A 14,281-nucleotide genomic window follows, 5' to 3' on the forward strand; every position below is an offset into this window, starting at 1 on the left:
CCCACTCTCACACCCCCTCCCCACTCACATTCTCATCACAGACCCTCCCCTCTCTCACCCCCTCCCCACTCTCACACCCCCTCCCCACTCTCCACCCCCCCCTCCCCACTCTCACCCCCCCTCCCCACTCTCACCCCCCTCCCCACTCTCACCCCCCCTCCCCACTCTCACCCCCCCTCCCCACTCTCACCCCCCCTCCCCACTCTCACGCCCCTCCCCACTCTCACCCCCCCTCCCCACTCTCACAGCCCCTCCCCACTCTCACACCCCCTCCCCACTCTCACACCCCCTCCCCACTCTCACACCCCCTCCCCACTCACATTCTCTTCACACACCCTCCATTCTCTCACTCTCACATTCTCCCCGCTCTCACAACACACACCCCTCAATCTCCTTCTCCTTCACTCCCACCTTCCATCTGCACTCTCCCTCCCCTTCAGGTCTCACTCCATTGGGTTCTGCTCCGGCTTCCCAAGATCTTGCTTTTTCTCCCTCTGTCCCCACTCAGGCTCCCTAGGACCCTGCTCTCTCCCTGTCCTTAATCTTGCTCTCCGTGCCCTCGAAAGTACCTTAAAAACTTACCTTATCACTGTTTCCTATTCGGCCAATCATAGACCTGTTGCTCCCTGCATTTGATGCTGATGTGCTCACCAGTGAGCTTATCAGCAACAAAAGCTGTGAGGAGCCTGCCCATGATTAGATGAATAGCTTTATAGCATTTTTCAAATATAAGACAGTTGAATGTCCAACAGGTTTGACGGGCCAATTCCAGGGGACACGTGGCCACAACCCAGCCTATGAGTTGGACAAATCTATTTGAGAGCATTCAGGCAACTCCTCACCCACCAGCACAGATCCAGCACATTTCACCAACTGGAATTTTGAGACGAGAATATTTTCGTAATAAAGCAATTCGTGAACTTTTCGATTCACTTTAATATATAATCTCTTTAATTTGTTGTCTCCTCCCAAAATCCTCAGTATTTTCTTAGCTCTATTCAGAACTATTTGGATTGGTGATCGTTAACTCCGCAGTCCAAATCCTCGATCCTGGCCTGTAAGTCACATTACTGGTTAAAATCATAGAATTCACAAGGCAGAAGGAGGCCATTTGTCCTATCGAGTCTGCACCAGCCCTTGGAAAGAGCATCCTACCTAATCGCACACCTCCACCCTATCCCCGTAACCCAGTAACCACACCAAACCTTTTTTGGACATGAAGAGCAATTTAGCATGGCCAATTCACCTAACCTGCACATCTTTGGACTGTGGGAGGAAACCGGAGCACCCAGAGGAAACCCACGCAGACACAGGGAGAATGTGCAGACTCTGCACAGACAGTGACCCAAGCCAGGAATCGAATTTGGAATCCTGGAGCTGTGAAGCAACTGTGCTAACCACTGTGCTACCATGCCGTCCATAATGGATTAGCATCCATCGCCATAACCACCCTGCTGTAGGAGGCATTCTACAGGGAGCACTGATGACCGAGTAGGCTTAAATTGCAGGACCCTACTACCCTTGTAGGTGCTGAGGCCTACTAAAGCAAGGTGTTTAATCAGCACCTCTAGAGGCAGAGTCGTCCATGCCAACAACACAAACATCATCCCCTGAAACACAGTCAGTAATATTTTCAGCTTGCCTGAAAGGGTGAAAAGGAGTGATTAAAAGTTTTGTTAAAGAATTGGGCTTTTGTAGCAGGGACCTAAAGGAGGAGAGGGAAGCTTTATGTTTCTTCACTGAATTAAAGTGTTGATTCCTGAAAACTGTCTCACTAACAGTGATATCATAGAAACCTGTTAATTTCAGTATCAATATTAAACAACTTGGCATAATTGGACAGAACAAATAAACAAATGAATTTGTTGGAAGCTATACAAAATCTCTGCAGATTGTTGTTTAAGACAAAACAAGAAGAATACATTGCAATTCCTTACTTCTAGCTGTTTCCTGTGGTATTGAGTCCCCAAAGCCATGTGGGAGATTGAATTCTGGCGCTGAAAAAGGCTGCAACCCTTTAGGAAGACAATTGGTCGCCCTCAATGTATTGGGCCTGGTTAGCAATGGCATAATTGCAGACAGCCCTGTTTCCACAGTAAGATTTGAAGGCATTGCCTATTGATCAAAATAAATTATTACAATCAATATCGGTAAATATTGACATCTATAGCTGAAGTGCTATTAAATAACCAAATGAAATGAATCACTTTAACTTCAAATGTTTTGGGCCAGATGGGAAAGGTGGCTTGCCTCCCCACTTGAGTTTATTGAAATCTAGCTCGTGTACAGTAAATATGCTTCTGTTGGATGTTTGGCAGGTGTACACAATGTTCTATTTTATGACTGTTTATATCCTACAAAGAGCTACACCAAATAAATCTACCCAGCCTGTTCAAAAGAAGGCAGGAAGTAAAACTGAGTGCATAACATACACAGTTATAAACCATATTGTTAATCGTGCTCATTTTATTTAAGTAATTTATATACAATAAAGTTTGTTTTTGTTTAAAAATATGAAATCTTGTAACGTGGTTCTATTGATTTAAACAAGGTATTCAGATTTTTCTCTAAAATGTTAACAGTAACTAAGCAGATTGTATCATCATCCTGAATCAATGATCATCATGTATCATCCTATTATACCTGTTATAATTCAGTGTATTGTTCAGCTTACTGTTAGCAATGCCACAGGAGATCCGCTAGCCATTTAAACAATCAAAATTCTTACACTGTGCTCACACAATAGAAATTCAGCTCTTTCTTTCTCATCCATTGTCACTGGTACACCATCTAATATCTGAAGCCTTGTCAGTCGAAACACTAGGAATGGACGATACAACATTTTACGAGAGACCTGAAAAATTATTTACATGGTTATTTAGCAGAAGCCTCATTTCTTTCTCTTCTTAAGGGTTTCAACAAGTCAGGTAAGATAGTCGAATTATATACTACATCAAACACACTTAGAATTTCACACATTTCATTAATTTTAGAGCTGCCTGTATTGTGAATTATCTTCAAATCAATATCTTGCTTAACAAGAATTGCTCTTATTTGTAACTTGAAAATCCATTCAATGCCGATCCAAACATTTGCATATAATTGTAATGGTGATGTTTTTTTTAAGAACTGCAACCCAGAAGTCTTCAGATAGTTTCGGGGGAATTATTCCTCACCACATCAAAAGCAGCTAAGTGCTGTGAAAAAGAGGAAGTCAAAGCATCGACAAAAAAATCTCACCCAGAGTATCTGGTCATTAACACATTGTTGTTTGTGGAAACATGCTGTGTGCAAATCAGCTGCCATGTTTCCCACACTAAACTGTGACTACACTTTAAAAAGAACATCAATAGCTGTAAAACACTTTGGTATGTTCTAAGGTTATCAAAAACGGCATATAAATATGAAGGATTTTAATATTTATTCTCGGTATATGGGCATTGCTGTTAAGGTTGGAATTTAGAAACATAGAAAGCAGGAGCAGGAGTAGGCCATTCGATCCTTCAAGTCTGCTCCACCAACATTATGATCATCAATACAGCAACTTGTTCCTACTTTCCCCCTTTATCCTTTGATCCTTTTAGCCCCAAGAGCTGTATCTAACTCCTTTCTTGAAAATTTAGAATAATTTGGCCTCAACTGCTTTCTGTGGTAGAGAATCCCACAGGCTCACCACTCTCTACGTGAAGAAATTTCTTCTCATCTCAGTCCTCAATGGTCTACTCCATACCCTCAGACTGTGACCCCTGGTTCTGGACTCCCCTGCCATTGGGACCATTGATCCTACACTTACCCTGTCTAGTCCTGTTAGAACTTTCTAGGTTTCTATGAGATTCCCCCCCGCAGGTCTTCTAAATTTGTTCATCTCCAGTTGCCCTGAGATAGTGACCTTGGGGCTTCTTCTCAAACTATTGAAATTCTTTGTGCAAAGCAGAGGGCAGCTAAAAATCAACAACATTGATGTGGGTCTGGAGTCACAAAGGAGATGAAAGCAGGTAAGGATGCCAGGGATGCGATTTTGCACCATGTTGCGCCGTCATCGATCACGTTGCGCCGGGACCATTGTGGGAGAGGCCCAAATCGGGCTTTGCTCTGGGCACAAAACTGCCTGTGAGTCGTGAGTCCCGCAGCACACAGCGTGAGCTGAATCAAGCCGATAATCAAATTAAAATGAGCCATTAGGCTCTGTTTGAGGCCGCGTTATCCCAGCACCGGGAGTCACCGGCCATACTGATGAGGCCTCACATCGGCACCCACCACAAGCTTGATGGCCACTTCAGGGGTTTCGGAGGCTATTAGAGCCCACTGATCTCACCCAAAAGGCTGGCAGGGAAACACCCTGCCAAACCCGCCCAAAATGACACTTTGCTCATTTTTTGGGAGAATCATGCCCCAAGTTTAATTCCTTAAATGTTTCTAATGGCATTCTAATGGCATCAGGAAATTGATCTCAGAATCTATTTCCTAATGTTTTTAAAACCGGATCTCAGAATCTATTTCCTAATGTTTTTAAAACCGAATAGAATTCTGAAATAGAAGCACTGTGCATTTATTGTAGCTTTTGTTTTTTCTCACATGAAGATTGAATGTCTGGTTTCAATTTTTTTGGCACCTTGTGTGACCTTTTGGTCAGTGTGGCTAAGTGAGCTGGGAGTGCAATTTACTCTCATGTCTCTCCCAGTGTCGTTCTGAGGCCATTGCTATTATGGTATGAATTTCCTTCCACCTTCATTTTCCACCCACCTTGCCCGTGTCACCACCCCATAATGAAGATTTGGGACTGTAGACAATGTAGATTCTATGGCACAAACTACTGAATCAAAATGTAATATTTTCCTACCATGTATAGGCAGGACTAATAAAACAATTTTGAAATCCATTCTCTTTATCAGGACAATTTGGCTTATGCATCTTGACATATTCTAGGTCTGTATGCAATTGGACTCTGGTAATGTCCAGTTAGTTTTAGACAGAGAAGGTGAGACTAGCTGTGGTAGAGTAGGGTAGCACGGTAGCATAGTGGTTAGCACCATGGCTTCACAGCGCCAGGGTCCCAGGTTCGATTCCTGGCTTGGGTCACTGTGCGGAGTTTGTACGTTCTCCCTGTGTCTGCATGGGTTTCCTCCGGGTCTCCGGATTCCTCCCACAAGTCCTGAAAAATGTGCTATTGGTAATTTGAACATTCTGAATTCTCCCTCTGTGTACCCGAACGGGCGCCGGAATGTGGCGACTAGGGGCTTTTCACAGTAACGTCATTGCAGTAACTTCAATGCAATGTTAATGTAAGCCTACTTGTGACAATAAAGATTATTATTATTATTAGATAGAATCATTGCTTGTCCCATCCCAAAAATTAATTTTTTCAAAGTAGTTTTTGGGAATGAGTTGCATCCAATTTCCTCACTGCCCATTCACATACTTTCTCCAGGCTAAAAAGGTTCTTATCTCTTGGCAATATAATTAAAGTTTAATTTTTGTTGATCTATAGACAAGCAATAGTTGCTTAATATGCAAATTTGCTATTTGAAGTAATGTGCTTATTGAAAGGAAAGTTTAGATAAAAATGGAATTGCGATCAAACATCAATTTGCAAATTATAAAAAATATACTGTATCATAATACTTACAGGATTTCCAACAACTGAAAGCTCTGTCATATTTGGAAGTGAATCGAGTTTTTCCAGTTCACCTATATCCTGTGCAAAATAAACTATTTAGTTTGGAAAGTTTTATTAGATATAGATATTTTACGACTATGCCTACCATGAGACTATCTCAAATCGTAAAACCCTTTTGAATAAGTTTCCCCGCATTGCCACTAGATGTCCCACCTCAGAACTGTCGGCCTATCAGAGAGCAGCAGCTGTGCACACAGGCAACACCAAGCAGGAATGATGGCCACTGCTGGTGCTGTAGGTAAACCAAGGTGGTGAAGTTTAGTGATGAATCCAGATATGGGTCTGAGATCCTGCTGGGGCCTAGTTGATGTGACGCAGCAAGAGCGGGAGGAGGGAATGTTGGACAGGGCAAGAGGATGGGTGGACATGGGGGACACAAAACTGTGGAAAGGGGGGCCTCTGACTGACACCAAATGCCAGGGAAGGAGGCAGCCCCTTTTACTGACCAGCAGCCCATAAGACCATAACGTATATGAGCAGAATTAGGCCATTTGGCCCATCGGGTCAGCTCCACCATTTTATCATGGCTGATACTTCCCTCAGCCGCATTCTCCTGCCTTTTTCCAATAAACCCATACCCCTTATTAATCAAGAAATCCTCTGATTAATCAAGAACACCAGATTTGTGCTTGAGGTGGTGTTACCTACAGGGCTCCAGACCAAGAGCTGAAAGGTGGAATTAGACAGAACAGTTCTTTCTTAGAACAGAAGAACTAGGAGTAGTAGGAAATTTAGCCTTTCGAGCCTCCTCCACAGTTCAATATGATTATGGCTGATCTCATCATGGTCTCATCTTCACCACCCTGAAAGGGTGAAACATATAGGCTGGGATTTTTTTCTGCACCCACCCACCTGACCCAAGTGGGAGAGGAAAATATTGCAAGAAGTCCAAGTTGCGTTTTACGTTGGGGTGAAAGCCGCCCCAGTCCATCAGTGACAGGGCGCATTTCCTGATATTCAATATCGAGTACATCATTACAAATGATGGGGGGCTGGGTGGATGGATTCCTGAATTCTTTTCTTTGATGTTTGGATTTAAACTGTTGAGGGTTGTTTGGGGGTTGGTGGGAGGGAGGAATTGTTGGCCTGGGGATTGACATTGTATTTGTTCCCATTGATTGTTTGTTGGTGGGTGTAAATTTGGATGGAAATGTGAAAAAGGAGGAGAATAAAAATATTTTAAAAATAAACAAATGATGGGGGGTGCATCTGGGTGAACTGATTTGCTTCCACGTGTTGGTCAGCCTTTGAAAATGGCACCCGGATCATCCAGTGTTTAAGGTGATGGTGGACAAATCTGAGCCCACCCCATCAGAAATATGTCATGGGACCTGTGACTTGATGGATTTTCTTTCAAAGTTCTGCACTATACGGCGGAGAAAGCTCCACTGCATCAGTGGGTTTAACACCGCTTTTTACGCCTGGCATCAGCCTTTGTCAATATCGCTGAAAATCTCGGCCAATTGATTCTGAAGGGGACTTGACACATAAGATGCAGGGAAGATGTTTCCTCTCATGGCAGAATCTATACAACTAGGGAGCACAGTTTAAATATTAGGAGTCTCCCATTTAAGACTGACATGAGGATCAATTTCTTCTGTCAGGTATTAACCCTTGGAGAGAGCAGTGGAGACTGGGCCATTGAATATGTTAAAGACTGAGTTAGTCAGATTTTTGATCGAAAAGGAAATTAAGTGGCAGCACGGTGGCGCAGTTAGTACTGCTGCCTCACGCCGCTGAGGACCCGGGTTCAATCTTGGCCCTGGGTCACTGTCCGTGTGAAGTTTGCACATTCTCCCCGTGTCTGCGTGGGTTTCACCCCCACAACCCAAAGATGTGCGGGGTAGGTGGATTGTTCACGCTAAACTGCCCCTTAATTAGGAAAATTAAAAAGAAAGGAAGTTAAGGGTGAAGGGGGACAGATAGGAAAGTGGAATTAAGCCCGCAATCAGATCAGCCATGATCTCATCAAATACTGATGTAGTCTTGACGGTCTGAACTCCCTATTCCTGCTCCTAATTGTTATGATCTTATAACCTATGTAACACCTTAAAGATGTTTCAGTATATGTTGATACACCAAAGCTAATATACATTAGAAATTAAAATGAGTCAATTCAGTGCAAAGAAATATCGACAATTATTTCACAGCACATTTAAAAACAAATTGTAGTTCCTAGATTGAAAACATTTGAATTTTATTTTATGTCTAATGTGATATGAACAAACTATCTTATATCAAGCCTAAAACAAAATATTACAGATGCTGGAAATCTGAAATAAAAATAAAAAATGCAGGAAATACTCAGCAGGTCTGGCAGCATCTGAGGGGGGAGAAACAACTAATCTTTCAGGTCATGATTTTCCATCAGGGCTATGTAATGGTTCCTTGGTAGAACTCATACTTCTGAGTCAGAAAGTTGTGGATTTGAAAATCCACTCTAGAGATCTGAACACATAAACTAAACTAACTCTTCAGTGTTGTAGTAATAGGACATGCTGCACTGTTAGAGATGCCTGCTGTCAGAGTGACAAATGATTTCCATTCTTAGTTGGTATATAAGAACTGAAGAGGAGCAGGAAAGCTCTAATTGTGACCTGGCCAACAAACAGTAAAAGATAACATCACTAAAGTAGGTTACCTGATCATTGTGGTGGGAGTCTTGATGTAAGCACATTATGTTGCTGCTTTTTAACATATCTATCCTTACTATCGACATAGCTATCCTTAAAAAAGACTTAATGGACTATAAAATGCTTTAATATGCCCTGAGGTCATGAAAGGCACGATACTAATTCAAATCTTTTCTTTACCTGGATTTTGTTTGCACCAAGGAAAAGACGCTGCAGTTTTACCAGTGGATATAGGTTGTTAAGATCACGCATCCTATTCTCTTCTAAATGCAGCTCACGGAGAGCACTTTGGCCCAAAAAGGAGGTCTCGTGGATCATTCGGACTCTGTTTCGTTCCAATGACAATTCAGCAAGGTACTGAAGGCGATCAAGTCCCTCAATCTGACTAATAAAATTGCCTACAATGGAAAGAATTGAAATGAGTCAAATTTTCTGTATAATGCAGGTTTAAAGAATGCGAGCATTCACTCAAGTAAAATTTATTTACTTCAGAATGAAGGAGATCATAAGTACAGGATTTAGCCAATGCACTTTCCCTAATTGCTAATCCCTAAAGTTAAAGTGGTTTTGAAATAATTGAGACTAAGATTCATGGACAAAATATTTTTTGTAATGCAGTCATGGATGTGGGCATTGCTGCCTAGACCAGCATTTATTGCCATTCCATAATTACCTTTCCCAACAGTTTTGTTTGGTTGGGAATTCCAAATTTTTGACCTATCAATTGTGAAGGAATGGTGACACAGTCCCAAGGCATGATGGTGTGCAACTTGGAGGTGCGCTTACAGGTGTTCATGTTCCCATATGACTGAGGACCTTGTTCTTCTAAATAGTAAAGTTTGCAAGTTTGGAAGGTGCTGTTGAAGATGTCTTGGCCAGTTGCTGCAGGCCCCTTGCATATGGTACACATTGCTGCTATTGTGTGAAACAGTAATGGAGGATAAATTTTAAGGTATTGGCTGGAATGCCAATTAATCGGGATGCTTAGGGCGGAATTCTCTGCAAGGCCCGACGCCGTCGTGAAACCCAGAGAGGTTCGCGACGGCGTCGGAGGCCGCTCCTGGCCCCCTACCTAGGAGGGCCGTGCCGTGAATCTCGGTTGCGGGGCCTTGTCGCTGGCGTCAAGGCCCGGCGTGCCGAGAATGACGCGGCCGGCGCGCCTAATGACGCACGATAGCTGACGGTTCAAACCCGCGCATGCGAGGTTGCCGTCTTCCCCTCCGCTGCCCCGCAAGACGTGGCGGCTTGATCTTGCGGAGCGGCGGAGGGGAAAGAGTGCGTCCCGTTGAGACGCCAGCCCGACGATCGGTGGGCACCGATCGCGGGCGAGTCCCCTCCCGGGCAAGGTCGTGGTGCTCACTCCCCTCTCCGCCCCCCACAAGCCACAAAACAGCTGCTGGCACCATGTTCACGCCGGCAGCGACCAGGTGTGGTTGCCACCGGCGTGAACCGGTCGGGAACGGCCGGCCGCTCGGCCCATCCGGGTCGGAGAATCGCGGGTCGCCGTGAAAAACGGCGGCCCGCGATTCTCCGAGCGGCGTGTCGCAAAACGGCCCTCCCGCAATTCTCCCACCCGGCGTGGGAGCAGAGAATCGCGCCCTTAGTTCTTGTTGGTGTTGAATTTCTTCAGTGTTTTTGGAGCTGCACTCTTCCAATGATGAGTATTCCATCACACTCCTGACCTATTCCTTATAGATGGTGGAAAGGCTTTGGGGAGTCAGGAGTTATTTCCACTGAATTATTTTTACTAATTCATGGGATGTAGGCTTCACTGGCTAGGCCAGCATTCATGTAATATCAGAGACAAAGATTTCACTGCAAACTGTACAACATAGCTGCAACTTTATGCTTTATTTGAAAAGTAATACAAAAATAAATTTGCTTTCATCACTAGTTTAGTGTGCAGGTGGTTGTTACTTACCTTCCAAATACAACACTCTCAAATTTATGAGTCTATTCAACTGTAGCTGAACCAGGCTAGAGATGCCGTTGTATCCTAAATGAAGCACTTCCAAACTTTCCATAACTGGAGGGAGATTTTCAAAACTTGTATCTCTGCTTTCAAAAGGGAGGCACAGTTATTAATTATGCAACAAAATAAAATTTTGTTTAGAAATTGCTATCAATAAAGCAGTAAAAATTGCATATTAAAATGTTATTATGTGGGTGAATTTAAGTACTTTAATAGCAAGTTCCAGAAGTCTTTAGTTCCAGTAAATTTCCCTTCTTTAATCACAGAATGTGGGCATTGTTGGCAATGACAGTATTCATTGTCCATTCCTATTGCTCTTGAGAAGATGGTGTTATCACTGTCTTGATAACTTATTGGCTTTCCAGGCCAATATAGGAACAGTTAAGTGTCAACTACATTGCTGTGTTCTGAACACTCAGACCAGACAGGGGAGGGGGGGTGGAATTAAACGTGAGAATTAAAAATTATTACTCTTTAAATTTTGGTCTATTGTCTCAGCTAAGAATCACCACAGATCAAAGAAAAATGATCGGATAGTTACAAAATTCTCATTTTGGAACATGTATTTTTCTATAAGGTGTGATCCTCTATAAGCTGAAGTAATTTCTGGCAGATTTCCACAGTGTGAGGCAAGATTCTTGTCAGACACCTCATCAAATGCCTTCTAAATATCTATATACACTTCACATAATAATAATAATTTTCATTGACACAAGTAAGCTTACATTAACACTGCAATGAAGTGACTGTGAAAATTACCTAGTCGCTACATTCCAGCCCCTGTTCGGGTACACAGAGGGAGAATTCATAATGTCCAAATTACCTAACAGCATGGGCGGGATTCTGTGATCCTGAGGCTAAGAGTTGATACCAACGGAAACGCCACTGCGTTTCTCGACGGCATCAACACGGCCTCAGGATCAGAAATTCTGGCCCATACAGGGGGCCAGCACGGCACTGGAGGGGTTCACGCTGCTCTAGCTGCTGATCCCGGCGTCAACTGGGTGACGCGGGATCCCCACATGTGCAGTGGCACCGGCGTCAACGCGCGCATGCGCAGTGGCTTCCTTCAGTGTACGGCCATGACGCAACATGGCGCAGGACTACATGGGCTGGGACGGAATAAAGGAGGCCCCCAGCCAGAGATGGGCCAGGCCACATCGGAGGCCGCCCCTGTGGTCGGACCCCACCCCTCCCCCCACAGGCTGCCCCCCGACCCTTCCACTCCGAGTTCCCGCCGGCTGAGAGCAGGTGTAGATGGCGCCGATGGGACTCGGCGTTTTTACGATAGCTGTTCGGCCCATCCGGGTCAAGAATCGGCGGGCCGGCTGCGTAGGGCGGGCTGGCCGCGTAGAGCGGCCCCCGACCGGCGTCGCGCCAACCACGCCGGCTCCAATGGAGCCGAACCCCATGCCGGCGTTGGGGCGGCGTGCCACGATTCGTGCCGGTCACGGGGATTCTCCGGCCCGGCCGGGTTGGAGAATCGCCGGAGGTCGGCGTGAATCCCGCCCCCACCGTCCTCCAAATTCTCCAGCCCCCTAAAAATCGGCCCGGCGTGAATCGCGCCGCCCGTCTCGGAGAATGGCGGGGACAGTCGCAGCTCAATGGGCCCCGGGGCTGCCCGAATTTTCCGGCCCGCGATGGGCTGAAGTCCAGCCCGTTTTTTGCCAGTCCCACTGGCGTAATTTGGAGTAGGTCCTTACTGGCGGGACCTGGCGATGCAGGCGGCCACTGGGGCTCTTGGGGGGGGGGGGGGAATCTGGTCCCGGGAGGTGCCCCCACGGCGGCCTGGCCCGTGATCGGGGCCCACCGATCCGCGGGCGGGCCTGTGCCGTGGGGACACTCTATTGTTCCGCACCGGCGGCTGCAGCAGTCTGCCATTACCGGTGTGCATGTGCCAACTTTGCTGGCCGGCGGAGGCCCTTTGGCGCCAAGCCCCTTTCCTGCCGGCCGGCAGGACGCAAACCACTCCGGGGCGGGCCTAGCCCCTGAAGGTGCGGAGGATTCCGCACCTTTGGGGAGGCCCGACACCGGAGTGGTTCACACCACTCCGTCCCGCCGGAGTTGCCCGCCCTGCCGATTACGGCAGAATCCCGCCCCATGTCCTTTGGGACTTGTGGGAGGAAACCGGAGCACCCGGTGGAAACCCACACAGACAGACGGAGAACATGCAGACTCCGCACAGACAGTGACTCAAGCCGAGAATCGAACCTGTGACCCTGGTGCTATGAAGCAATAGTGCTAACTATTATGTTACTGTGCCGCCCTACCCTGATATCGCTGTTTTAGCTGTTTAGAAGGGGTTGGTTTAACACTTTGGGCTAAACAGCTGGCTTGTCTAACCACTTATCTACACAAATCGAACAATAGAACAATGCCAGCAGTGCGTTCAATTCCTGTACCAGCCTCCCCGAACAGGTGCCGGAATGTGACGACTAGGGGCTTTTCATATTAACTTCATTGAAGCCTACTTGTGACAATAAGCGATTATTATTATATCACTACATCTTTATAGAATTGCTACAGTGCAGAAGGAGGCTATTCGGCCCATCGAGTCTGTATCAACACTCTGAAAGAGAACTCTACCTAGGCCCACGCTCCTGCCCTATTCCCGTAACCCCATAACCCACCTAACCTAAAATTCTGGCGCCTGTTTGGGTACACAAGGAGAATTCATAATGTCCAAATTACCTAACAGCATGTCTTTTGGGACTTATGGGAGGAAACCCACGCAGACACAGGGGGAACGTGCAGACTCCGCACAGACAGTGACTCAAGCCAGGAATGGAATCTGTGACCCTGGCACTGTGAAGCAACAGTGCTAACCATTGTGCCGCCCTTCCCTGATACCACTACACCTTTATAGAATTCCTACAGTGCAGGAGGCTATTCGGTCCATCGAGTCTGCACTGAATCTCTGAAAGAGAACTCTACCTAGGCCCACGCTCCCGCCCTATTCCCGTAATCCCATAACCCACCTAACCTGCATATCCCTAGACACTAAGGGGTAATTTAGCATGGCCAATCTTCATAACCTGCACATCTTTGAACTGTGGGAGAAAACAAGAGTACCCAGTGGAAACACGTGCAAACACAGACAAACTCCACAAAGTCACGCAAGGCTGGAATTGAACCCTGGTCCTGTGTCGCAGCAGTGCTAACCACTTATCTACACAAATCGTCACCTGTTCCCCAGTGCATTTTTTTTCAACGCATCTGTGCATGCAACTCTTAATTACTAATTATATCTTGTAGCATGGATTTGAAAAGATTTCCCTCAGCTGATGCTAGGCTAATTGGACATTAATTATCCGGTCTATACTCTCCCTTCTTGAACAAGGGCTTGTCATAAGCTCTATATTATTGGTAATGGAAAGAAGTGAAAAATATTCAATTGCAGGTGTGCTAATTGAATTACACGAAGAAAGTCTAGCTAACCAAATTGTATATAATGGTAAAAAGTTGATTTTAGTCACATACTTGTTGCTCCTGGGAAGTCCTGGCTGCCCATAGCCACTAGAAGAGACCTTCTGCTGAAGTATCTGTCTATTAGTCAAATGGAGTTGTGGCTTTTGTCTTGGTAAAATGGTCTCAATGTGGTTGTGGTTTAAATAAAGCACCTTCATAATAAGTAAAAAAAAAAAAGATCTTTTACCATATGTCAGACTTCAGTTTTGTTACTATATTTATATATCAGGTCCTTGTTGCTTTCAGATGGTCCCTAGGAAATATCCTGGGTGGGATTCTCCAATAATGGGGCTATGTCCCCACTCCAGCGCCAAAACGGGGCGTTTCAATCTGAACTTTCTTGAAGGGGGCTGGCAGGACCCTGGAGTACTCCACACAGATCTGCCTGCTGATACCGGGCCCTGCACTTCCGGTCGGGAGTCCGTGCATGCGCACGGCGCCGGCCTTTGGTGGCCGCCCTGCGTGACATGGCAGACTCACAACATGGAGCGGCCCCGAAAATATAGGCCCCCCCCGAGATCGCGCACGCAG

The 14,281-nt window shown here is 45.8% G+C and overlaps 1 protein-coding gene across 9 annotated transcripts in view; it reads right to left on the reverse strand.

Moving 5' to 3' along the window:
* The window catches only part of lrrc9 (leucine rich repeat containing 9), a 276,603-nt gene that overhangs the window by 45,691 nt on the left and 216,631 nt on the right, over nt 1-14,281 (reverse strand). For 5 of the 9 annotated variants that reach the window (XM_038775862.1, XM_038775841.1, XM_038775857.1 and 2 more), the window contains 6 exons: nt 13,763-13,902; nt 10,232-10,368; nt 8,491-8,708; nt 5,627-5,695; nt 2,729-2,854; nt 1,938-2,115 (listed from right to left, as the gene is read on the reverse strand). In XM_038775862.1, the coding sequence (XP_038631790.1) occupies nt 1,938-2,115; nt 2,729-2,854; nt 5,627-5,695; nt 8,491-8,708; nt 10,232-10,368; nt 13,763-13,902 (868 nt within the window). The remainder of the gene's footprint in view (nt 1-1,937; nt 2,116-2,728; nt 2,855-5,626; nt 5,696-8,490; nt 8,709-10,231; nt 10,369-13,762; nt 13,903-14,281) is intronic. The other 4 variants (XR_005457781.1, XR_005457782.1, XM_038775851.1 and 1 more) reach the window with 3 other exon arrangements.

Source organism: Scyliorhinus canicula, chromosome 2, assembly GCF_902713615.1.
Source record: "Scyliorhinus canicula chromosome 2, sScyCan1.1, whole genome shotgun sequence".
Lineage (NCBI taxonomy): Eukaryota > Metazoa > Chordata > Chondrichthyes > Carcharhiniformes > Scyliorhinidae > Scyliorhinus > Scyliorhinus canicula.